This window comes from Protopterus annectens, chromosome 1.part1, assembly GCF_019279795.1.
Source record: "Protopterus annectens isolate FY-2018-M chromosome 1.part1, PAN1.0, whole genome shotgun sequence".
Lineage (NCBI taxonomy): Eukaryota > Metazoa > Chordata > Ceratodontiformes > Protopteridae > Protopterus > Protopterus annectens.
The window spans coordinates 1,405,161,650-1,405,173,748 of NC_056726.1; the positions used below are offsets into that span (position 1 = coordinate 1,405,161,650).

General features: G+C 42.7%; 1 protein-coding gene across 1 annotated transcript in view; it reads left to right on the forward strand.

Moving 5' to 3' along the window:
* Nucleotides 1-12,099, forward strand: part of ROCK2 (Rho associated coiled-coil containing protein kinase 2) — a gene marked incomplete in the record, with an annotated part of 2,656,097 nt that overhangs the window by 340,454 nt on the left and 2,303,544 nt on the right. Inside the window, 1 exon segment of the mRNA XM_044082273.1 lies at nt 7,944-8,081. Within this exon segment, the coding sequence (XP_043938208.1) occupies nt 7,944-8,081 (138 nt within the window).

Below are 12,099 nucleotides of genomic sequence, written 5' to 3' on the forward strand. Positions count from 1 at the left end.
AGGTGGGTAATGTCCTCATTTGCAGAGAAGAATCTGTTTTTTTTTTTTTTTTTTTTTTTTTTTATGGGACAAAACTATGATGACCGATTTTGTATATGCTAATTTTCATCATGTTTTTTTTTACAATCAGAAGCAGGTCATGTGAATACCAAAGACTGTAGTCAGTTGAGATAGTGGAAAGTGTCATCTACAAGCAAAAAAGATACAGCCCTCATCTGGGTACTTCTCAGACTTCAGCTGCATCTTGATAATTATGCTCATGAAAATCCCAAGCAGGAGTGAAGATGAGAGACTACTCTTGATTAGAGTCCTGCATCCACCTTGAATATATTTAGCTTATTGCTGAGAATGCAGACTCAACTGTCATTCCTCAAGTACAGGAACTTATTGAGATATACCAAAGGCCTTTTGATTCTGCCCTTTTGTATCACCTCCTGGAAACCGTTCCCATGTGCCTTCTCCAGGGACAGAAACTACATGTAAACAGTATTGCCAAACTTCCTTAACCTTTCCAGTATCAATGCAAAGACGGTGAGTGTTCTAGTTCTAGTAGGATAGGTCTTTCTCCATCCTTCCTGAGAAAACGTCTGCAAGGCTGCTAGAAAGGAGACTTTGTAAGAACATTTTTTTTTTTTTTTTAAGAAGTCTGAATTACATTCTATTCTGTTCTGGATGCGTTTATGATTAACATATCATCTTTCTTCTTATGTGGCTATTATTTTACTTTTACAAATGCATGAAAACTTTGTCTCCACTTCAAAGGAGAGCATTAAAAATCCATGCAGTGGCCTTTAAAAAAAAACTGTAGTAGAGGATCAGAAGAAGAAAAACTTTATTAATTATTTTTCACTTTAGAATGTTGTTATGTACTAGAATCATACACAGCTGGTGACAGGGAGGTTTCATATAGGGTTACTCTTTTTATTTAATAAGGTATGTTCCTATAAATAGGTCTGATTTTGTTGAAAATCTATAAATCTAGGAGGAGCAAGACTAAGTTTGATGACCAAAATCATAGCAATTGAGAGGTATGACCAAAACACTGACTAGCAGAGTTGAGGCACAGTCTGCTAGTGAGCTGCGACTTCCACAGCACATTTTTTTAAAATGTCTTTGCCCAAGACCTATGTAAAGCTGTATCCTGGTGAAATGTTTGCACATGTAGTAAATACTACAAGCTTGATGCGCAGTCCAGAAATAATGAAAGCTGTAGAGAATCCAATTTTTTCTTTCAAAACCCTTGCCATTAACCATTTTTGAATGCTTTTATGATTATACATATTTGCTGTGTTTACTATTCCGGGAATTCATGGAGAAAGGTAGTGCATTTATATGCGGTAAGCACTGAATGAAACTTTTGAAAAGACTGTTGTAGCAGTCTGGATGCCCTTCTGAAGGCTGTTGTACATGCAGGGTGTGCTCATATCATTGCAGTTATTAGTTATGTATTTGTTATTAAAACACACTATTTCCAATAGAAAAAGTTAATGTTGTAGAAGATGGTGTGATGCAACTTTCTGAATGACTTGAGCTTTCTGACTGCAGAGTGCAAAACTGGTTTTACTCTCAAGCAGGGTGAGATTTACAGCTGCTTGAAAATCAGGCCATTCTTTTGCAGATGTTCATCATGTTTCACTGTTGCAGTCATTACACTTGGGTTATCCTGCTGGCAGGCGACCCGCAGTCGGCCCGAGTTCCAAAGTCTTGGTCCGGCGTTGGTTGCTGTCGCCTCTTCCCTGACGTCAGTGCGCCAGGGGTATAAAAGTTGCAACCGACGCCATTTTCTCCAGTCTTTCTTGCCGCACGGTGCCCGAAGCAAAAGCAGTTTGCAAGTGCCGGTCGGCCGACTCCTGAGATTTTCAAAACTGAATTTCAGAACCGAAGTCTTCAGTAAAGCTAAGTACCCCGTTAGGGAAACTTTTTCTTGCTCCAGACCGATGTCAGTGAAAGTTAATAATTGTATTTCTTGTGGGAAGCAAATACCTCATAAGGACTTTCACTCTTACTGCATTCCTTGCCTAGGCCCTGACCACAACGTTACTAGTTGTCGGTTTTGTGCTAGATTCAATAAACGCACTGTTAAACGTCTGTTTGATTTTGCTTTACATTATTTTGAATGAAGATTTAATTACATAATGCCGTCGGAACAACCGACGACCAGAATGTATAAAAAAGACAAAGAAAAAGACAGGCATCCGAGGTCCAAAACCGACGACGAAGCCTCTTCTAGGCCAGTCGCTGGTTCGCCGGTTCTCAGTGAGGCGCTTTCGCAGCCCCTGACACCCGCTACCTCAGAGCCACAGGCCGTAACTGACAGCCACGTGGAGACACTGAGGCCTGTGGAAACTCAAAATGTTGGGCCTACAGAAACTATACCCTCAGATGGGTCTGGAGCCGCTGAGCAGGCATCGGCTTCTGAGGGTGTTTTCAGACCTTCACAGCTTACAATTAAAGCTACTACAGCAGCAAAGGCAAAGTCAAAAACACCATTAAAGACAAGGAAACAAGTGGAGCATTCTCCAAAACAGTCATCCATGCCAAAGAAACAGATGCTTAAAATGGCCGAAGACCGTATTACTTTAATCGGGGGCTCCCATCCCCCTCCTGACAAAAGGCCTAGGCAAGACACTGATTGATTCCTCTGATCAGGTTTCCATTTCCTCTGATTCTTCTTCTGACCAGGGCTATTCTCTCCCTCCTTATGAGGACTCTGATGCTGAAGAGTCCATTCCTTCAGCCTCACCGCCGGAGGATTACTCTTTTGGGGACACCCTGCACACCATGAGGGAGCATTTACATTGGGAGAGCCAGGATTACTCAGAATCCAAGAAAAGGCTCAGAGATTTCCTTTTATTGCCTCAGCACAGGCCCCTGGCTATCACCCCTGTGCTTGATATTGTAGATGATGTTTTTTCTGAATCCAGTCTGTCTCCAGATTCTTTATCCCCTGCACCAGTAAAGCCAGACAGGTACTACAGGGTCCCTGACTCTCATAAATTTCTTTACAAAAACCCCGCTGCGGACCCAGAAACTATTTCTCAGGGTCTTAAAAGGGTTAAAGCTTCCACTGCCAAAAATCCTGTCCCCTCAGATAGGGATTCCAGAGCTCTGGACAGATGGGGGGAAAAAAGTTTATAATTCTGCTACTTTAGCTGTAAGAGCTTTAAACTGTCAGTTTCACATGCTTAAATATCAACAGTATCTCATGTCATTGTTAAAGCAGAAAATGGTTACAAATATAGAAAGTCCTGACAGTAAAAAAAATGCAGGATTTATTGCATGCAGTTGAACAAGTGGGAAAGCATACTCTACAATGTAGTTTTGATTCATTAGAGGCTTCTTGTAGAGCTGCAGTTAAAGGCTGTTATTCGAAGACATGCTTGGTTGAAAGAACAAAGTTTACCTGACCATGTTAAAGTAAAATTATAGGATGCTCCACTACAGCATGATACTTTGTTTGGTGTTAAGGCAGAAGAGGTGTTAAAGAAAATGGAGGATAAAGCAAAGTCAATGCAAACTGTGAAAGATTTCTTACAGGTTCAACCACCTAGATTTAGCAGAAACTGGCCTTCAAAAAATTGGTCCTTTCCAGTGTCAGGCCACAAAGAGGCAGATGCAGATGCCCAAGAGGCAGATCTCAGCCCCAAGGCTCCTACAGACCTAAACAATGGGGTGCTTCAGCCACCAAAGGAGGAGAAGACAAATCACAACCTTATAGGAAACAGTCACAATGACTTCCCTCTGCAAATGCCAAGCTCTTACCAATTGACAGCACCCCTAGGGGGAAAGCTAGCAGTTTTCTTAAAAAATTGGCACATGATCACCCAAGAACAATGGGTGCTGAATATAGTTTCTCAGGGGTACAGGTTCCACTTCCACATGCTTCCAAAACCAAAAGGTATGCCAAACCTGCCACAAAACAAATGGGCAGAGGCACAAAAACAGATTGCTGCTCTTATGGATATGGGAGCTATTCAAAAAGTTCCACAAGAAGAACAGGGCGAAGGATTTTACTCACGACTTTTCTTAGTACCCAGAAAAGGCAAAGCCTGGCGACCAATACTGGACCTGTCAATCCTAAATACTTTCCTGGATGTTCCAAAATTCAAAATGTTAACACTACAACAACTTCTGTCCATGCTGGGCAAGGAGGGCTTGGCTAGTTACTTTGGATCTCAAGGAGGCATACCTGCACGTCCCAATCAGACAATCGTGCAAAAGATTCCTCAGATTTATAGCAGGCTCAATGCATTTCCAATTCTCTGCACTGCCCTTTGGCTTATCTACTGCACCCAGGGTCTTCACAAAATGCCTGGCACCAGTAATTGCATTTTGCAGACAAAAGGGAATTCAAATATATCCCTACTTGGATGACTGCCTTATTCAAGCAGAGAGCAAGGACATTCTTCTAAAGCACCTGGCGTTTGTAAAAAGATTGCTAATTTGCCTAGGGTACACAGTAAACGAAAAGAAATCAAAACTAGTGCCCTCTCAAGAGATAATATTCCTGGGTGCAAGCTTAAATACAACTGCCCAGATGGCTTATCTCACGCCAGACAAACAAAGTCAACTGACACATTACTTACAAATGATGGCAACAAAGACCCAGCTCCCTGCAAGAAAAATTCTGCAGGCCCTGGGTTTCATGGCATCTTGCATTCTACTAATTCCATATGCAAAACTGCATATGAGGAAACTACAATGGTATCTAAAAAGTGTTTGGACTCAGCATTGTCACAGCCTAGAGACAATCATAACCTTGATTCCCTGCCTACAACAGGAGTTTCGATGGTGGTCCCAGGCCTGTCACCACAACAAGGGACAGCCTTTCATCTTACCTACAGCCAGGCAGACAATAACAATGGATGCATCGGATTATGCCTGGGGAGCACATATGGCAGGAAAATGTATTCAGGGCACGCAGCCCAAGGAACAAATGCATCTTCACATCAATCAAAAAGAGATGCTAGCGGTACACAATGCCCTGACAGCCTTCAAGGACCTAATACATCCAGGACAACTATTAATAAAGACGGACAATACCACAGTTATGTGGTACATAAACAAACAAGGGGGCACACATTCCTACCCCCTATGCAGACAAGCCATGACTTTGTGGAACACAGCACTGACCTACCAGGTACATCTGCAAGCACAATTCCTGCCAGGAACAAAAAATACACTGGCAGACAAACTAAGCAGAAATCTCATGGATCCTCATGAGTGGAAGCTAAATCCACAAGTGTTCAACATGATAAAGGAATGGGGACGCCCAGACATAGATCTTTTTGCCTCCCCTCACAATTGCCAAATACAGAAATTTTGCACAAGGACTTATCACTCTCAAGCATGGAAAGTGGATGCTCTATCATTCAGCTGGAAAAACCTGACAGTGTATGTCTACCGTCCGATGCCTCTTCTCACCAAGGTGCTTCTAAATGTCAGACAACAGATGCCAAAAATTATCCTGATTGCACCAGACTGGCCACGCCAGCACTGGTACCCAATCCTAAAGACTTTGTCCCAAGGCCCACCTTGGCCTCTACCTCAAATCCCTCCTCTTCTGACACAGCAAAACAATCAGATTCTGCACAGTCAACTCAGAACCTTAAACCTGGCAGCATGGCAGATAATGTAGCCACTCAGACTGCACCTCTCTCTAAAGCGGTTATGGATGCAATTTTGGAAGCCAGGAGACCCAGCACTAGGAAATCTTATGCAGAAAAATGGAAGAGATTCTGTGCTTGGAACCAGGCACAAGGGCTCGACCCACTGGTCCCTAATATACCTCAGATTTTGCAATACCTGACTGAGATGTTGGACAAAGGCCTATCTTTTTCATCTATTAAAATCCATGCCTCTGCCATTTCAGCTCATTACAATACGGATCCTCCTATTTTTTCACATTCTCTACTACGACAGTACCTCAGAGGGGCAAAGAATACAAGACCCCCTAGGAGAGCACCAGTACCTACTTGGGACCTCAATTTTATTTTAGAAAAACTAACACTGCCTCCATTTGAACCAGCCAGCACAGCTGATCTAAAATTCTTGTCATGGAAAACTGCTCTGCTCATAACAATAACTTCAGCAAGAAGAGTCTCAGAGTTACAGGCATTGATGGCTGTGGAACTTTCTTCATTTTTCATCAAGACAGGGTTTCTCTTAGGACGAACCCAACATTCATGCCAAAAGTGGTCTCCAGTGTGGCCTTAAACCAAACCATTCATTTGCCTACTTTCTACCCAAATCCCCAGAATAAAGGGGAAAGACTTCTGCACGCTTTGGATATACACAGGCAGCTACGATTTTACTTGGACAAACCAAAAGCTTTCAGAAAAACTGAGCAACTGTTTTTAGCATATGCTGCAGGATCACAAGGAAAACCTATTACAAAGCAGACAATCTCCAAATGGATAGGACACTGCATCCGCTTCTGTTATGCACAACATGGCAAATCTGTGCCTAAGGGCATTCTACCAGAGCAGCAGCCACTTCAGCAGCTTTCTTCAGAGGGGTACCAACCAAAGACATATTAGAAGCTGCAACCTGGAGCTCAGTGCACACTTTTACCAAGCACTACCACCTACCTCTCTACTCCAAATCCAGAGCAGGCTTTGCCACTGCAGTTCTGCAGGGCTTGTTAGCCTCGCCAAATCCAATCTAGCCACCCAACCTCAGCTTTGGGATTCTACCCAAGTGTAATGACTGCAACAGTGAAACACGATGAACATAGTACAGTTGTGTACCTACCATAAATGTAGATGTTTGAGTGTATTCACTGTTGCAATCTAATGTAGATGTTTGAGTGTATTCACTGTTGCAATCCAGGTTACCCACCCACCATCCTCCTCTTTGCTGGGACTATTCTGTACTTCTCAACTCTATACAGCCTATGTGGTGTATTTGTTTGTAGATGAAGGAAATGTTTATAGTATTATATGCATGGTTGTTTGCCATATTTTTATCTTTTCAGCCTTCCTATCTGTGGGCACCTGACATCTGGGGCAAGAAAAACTGAAGAAAATGGCGTTGGTTGCAACTTTTATACCCCTGGCGCACTGACGTCAGGGAAGAGGCGACAGCAACCGACGCCGGACCAAGATTTTGGAACTCGGGCCGACTGCGGGTCGCCTGCCAGCAGGATAACCCAAGTGTAATGACTGCAACAGTGAATACACTCGAACATCTACATTTATGGTAGGCACACAACTGTACTTTGTGTAGAAGTCTATTTCTTGTATTTATCAATACAAGAGTCTTTCTTTCAAAGATCTATTGTTATGCTTATTTCTTCACATCATGTGCTATACAGTGAGAACCACAAATATGTTATGTACTTACTCTCTGTTAATCAGGTGTTCTAGTTTATGGACTCGTTTCAGCTGTGGCTTTGGCCATAAGGGCAGGGGATTAGCTTAGAATGTATAGAGACAATTTAATGTACTCAATTAACCAGCATGTTTCTGGGAGTTGAGAAGAAAGTGCATTCTTCTGTCATGGGTACTTTGCTGGTTCAGGACGCTAGACTTACACTAGGAACTAGTGAGATGCAGTCAGTCTGCAGTACTGTACTTAGTCACTGAAAACCATTGAATATTGGAGATGTAGCAACCGTTGTAGTTATTAGCAAAGCTGTTACCACCATGATGTTACATTTTTAGTGTGTGAAGCTCTAACCAGTCGTGTCTTGATCTCAGTGGTAGTGGGTTAGAAGTACAGTAGTAGAAATGTGTTGTGTGTTCATTGACAATACTTGGGTCAAGTTATTATGACACTGACAGAAGTCTGTCTTTTCTTGATGTTTGCATGTTTCAATAAACTCAGATAATTGTTTTGTTTTCAGGTTTGTGGTCACACAATTGTACTGAATTATTTTTATGCTCTGCATAGGCTGTTAAATTCATTGTTAACATTAACGAGTTACTTATCTTCTGCAATAGGTTCGACACAAGACAACACAGAAAGCCTATGCAATGAAGCTTTTGAGCAAGTTTGAAATGATCAAACGGTCAGATTCTGCTTTCTTCTGGGAAGAAAGAAATATTATGGCCTTTGCCAACAGTCCATGGGTTGTGCAGGTAGGTTTAACTTCAGATGCGAGTTGAACTATGGATTTTTATTAATGCTTGCATAAGTTTCATTTGAATTAGTCAGTTTATAAGTATGCAAGTACTTCATAGTATTAAAATAGAAATCTTTGTTAGATATTTTACCCTGAACAGTTACTAAAAACTGAAAGAAAAAAAAAACACTGTGTAAATGTATATATGTGTATATGTCTGTATATATGCCTGTGTGCATGTGTGTACATATGTGTGCGTACGTATTTAAATATTTTTATATATATATATATATATATATATATATATATATATATATATATATATATATTTAAAAATAGTTACATGTACATTTTTTTGGAAGTAAATGTTACTTTTTAAGTGGGCTTTGAATGTCTGAGAACACTGAACATCTTGAGTAGTTCACTGCAGTGGAAAAGAGAAGATAGTTAATGTAAGACATCTTAATTCGTTCAGTCATGAGCAGTAGGAAGCTAATTAATCTACTTGCTTCCTGAAGTCTCTTAAGCTCTGAAATTATTTATTTACAGAGGTTTTCTACCAAATATTCCATTAAGAGCACGCCTCATGATTTGCAGTATGTCATAAATGTTGCATACTAAAAGTTGTTTGTTTGACAGTGCTGTATGAACTGGGGTTACTCAAGTGTCTTTCTGGTGACATTGAATTGATATTACAGATTTATTAAAGAAAATTTGTTCAAACACAGGACTATATTTCTGTCACCATGCATGATAGATCCAGTATATTGGTGAGAGCATTGTTCATATTGCTGTAGGTCTCTCGGCAGCCTCCCTGACCAGTTTTCGTCTTGTCTTTTCATCAATTTTGGAGGGACTTCCAGACGTTCTCTGTATTTCACTGTTGCAGTCATCACCTGTGGGTTATCCCTGCTGTGGTAGCCCTCGGCCAGCCCTAATACCAGAGTCAGTGTTTTTCTGCGTCGGCTGCTGTCACTTGCTGACAGATGTCAGGTCGTCAGTGCTATAAAGGAAGGCAACCGATGCCATTACATCAGTCTTTCTTGCTGTGGAGCCCATAGCAGAAGCAGTTCGTAAGTGTGCCGGTCGGTCGCTACCAGAATTTGAATTACAGCTGAAAACGTCTAAAGCCAAGTACCTCATTGGGGATCGGTTTTTCATGAACTAACTGATGTCTGAAAAAGTTAACAATTGTCTCGCCTGTGGAAAGCAAATCCCATACCGAGACTTCCATTCTTACTGCATCACTTGTTTAGGCCCAGACCACGACGTCCCCCGTTGCCAGTTCTGTGACCTCTTTAACTTGTGAACCATTCGTCGTAGAGCTCTTATTGTAGCCAGGTATTTTCGTCTTCTGTCTTCGCATTCCGAAATGGCATCTGTCAGCCAACAATCTTTTGACATTCCAAAAAAACATAAGGATAAAGATAGAGGCAAACCACACAAAGCTAAGCCTTCCCGACTATACTGCTAAGCAGGTCGTCAGTTCTTTGGAATTCACTGAGGTGCCTTCGCAGCCCCTAATGCCCAATTTGATACCTTTGCAGGCCTCTACCGAGACCCTTTCAGAGTCTGGTATGGCACAGAAATCTTCTTTGTCTTCCGAGCCTTTGGTTGTCTTTGCCTTGGTTGGGTCTGGAGCAGTGACGCAGGCACCGGCTTCCGAGGAGGTTTTTTTGCACTACCGAATCTAGACAAAAAAATGGCATCTTTTCATCTGACTACCATTTTTCTCAGACCAATGGATACTCTTAGGCCTAGAAGCAAGGCCACGCCTAGGAAAACTACCTCTCCCCACCATTTTACACCTGCTCCACCACCCCAAGCTCAAATGCGTAAAATGGCAGAGGATCTTATCACCCTTATCAGGGGTAGTCAGGCCACAACTTCTAAAAGGAAAAGAGACCTTTCTCTTGAAATACTGACAGTACAGGATTCTGAGGAGTCTGATTATTCAGATTTTGAAGAGGAACAACAACCTCTGACTGCTTGAAGATTCAGAGCAATCCATTCCTTCTGCCTCCCCACCAGAAGATCTTTCCTTTGGGGAAACCCTTCACACCCTCAGGGAACATTTCCACTGGGAATCCCAGGACTTCCCTCAGTCTAAGAAAAGACTGAGAGTTTCTAGACCTGCCCCAGCACAGACCCTTGGCCATCCCTCCAATCTTAGAGGTGGTGGGTGACGTCTTCCATGAATTCAGCTTAGCTCCAGATGCCCTCCCTTCCTCATGCTCCCAGAAAACCTGACAAGTATTGTAGAGTACTGGATTCTCACAAATACCTGTACAGAAATCCTGCTGCAGACCCGGAGGTCTTTACACCTGGAGCAAAAGGAGCTAAGGCTAGTTCTGCAAAAAATCCTATTCCTTCTGACATGGACTCCAGAGCTTTGGACAGATGGGGTAAAAAAGTATACACCTCTGCAACCTTAGCTATCAGAGCACTCAACTCTCAGTTCCACATGTTAAAATATCAACAACAAACGATTAGATTTGCTCGATAGATCTTCAGGATGAGTACTATCACATCAAAATGAACAAGTGTTCCAGAAGATATCTGTGATTCCATAGGTTCATAGGTTGGTACTAGGCTATTGGCTCTAGGGCCTATACAAGCCTAGCCATAACAATTCCCTGGAAATTTCTTCCCACAATATTTACTTCCCTGGACTCCTGTCTAGCAGGGCGACTGACGTGATCCCTGGGGTGAATTTCCTATCTCCCATCCAATTGTCAATGTTCCTTTTGAAGAGGGCCAAGGAGGTGCTCTACTTGACATGTATGGGCAGTCTATTCCAGAGTATCGGGAGTCTCTGGGTCTGGGACCTATCCCTCCAGCATGTTTTGTTCATTGTGATGACAAGGTTTAGATCCCTGGAGCGTGTGGCTCCGAGGGATTGGGATTTCTTTAAGTGGAGCATGTCCAACAGCTCAGGGTTTGACATGGCCCTGTATGTTAAGCAAAGATCGCCTCTGAGTAGACGATATGCCACAGAGTATAGCTGGAGTTTTTTTAGATGGTCAGCATAGGGTATCTGCTTTAGGCCTGTGATTCTTTTAGTGGGGTATTTCTGCAGCCTTTCCAGCTGTTGCAAATGTCTTGAGGTACATACCAAACTGAGCGTTGTACTCTATAGTGGGTCTAATGAGGGATGAGTACAGTGGGACAATGACCTCCTTTTTTCTGGATGAAAAGCCCTTAGTGATGATGTGTGCCACATAGAAGGATTTCCTGCCTGTTGTGGCGATGTGGTTATCGAAGGTGAGACCACTGTCCACCTGTGTCCCTAAGTCTGTCATCACACTTTCAGTGTTTAGTGTACTGCCACCTATGTGGTAAATCATGGGTACATGGTTTTTCCCAAAGGGATAACTATACATTTCTTGGCATTAAGCTTGAGCCCATGGCTCTGGCACCAAGCATCTGTTTCTAGAAGGCCCTTTTCTGGAATATCAACATCATTTGGGGATGCAGTAATGGCTCCACGTTTGCAGTCATCTGCGAACTTTGTTAGCCAGAGTCCTTTAGTGTTGGCCTGTACTTCAGAGAAGTAGATACCAAACAAGAACGGTCCCAGGACTGAACCCTGAGGTACTCCACTTGTCTGGAGCTAAATTTGGAGTCGGCTACTTTTACAGTCTGGGTTCTGTCAATAAGCCAGTTGGCAACCCATCGAGTGACGTAGGGATTTTTGCCCAGCTTAGTAAGTTTATATATGATTCCAGAGTGGGGGATGGTGTTGAAGGCCTTGGCAGGCTGTGTAGGACCGCCTTACCCTCATCAACAGCTCTGGAGACTGATTCAAAGAAGTCAGTCAGGTTCAGGAGACAAGATCGGCCCTTCACAAACCCAAACTGGGTGGGGTCCAGTGTTTGAAGGTTTCCAATGTCTTTGTTTATAAGTTCCATGATAATGCGATGTTCATCGTGTTACTCTGGTACCAACACCTGTTACCCTGCTGCAGTCATCACACTAGGGTTATCCTGCCGTCAGGCGGTCCCGCAGTCTGCCTGAATTCCAAAGTCTTGGTC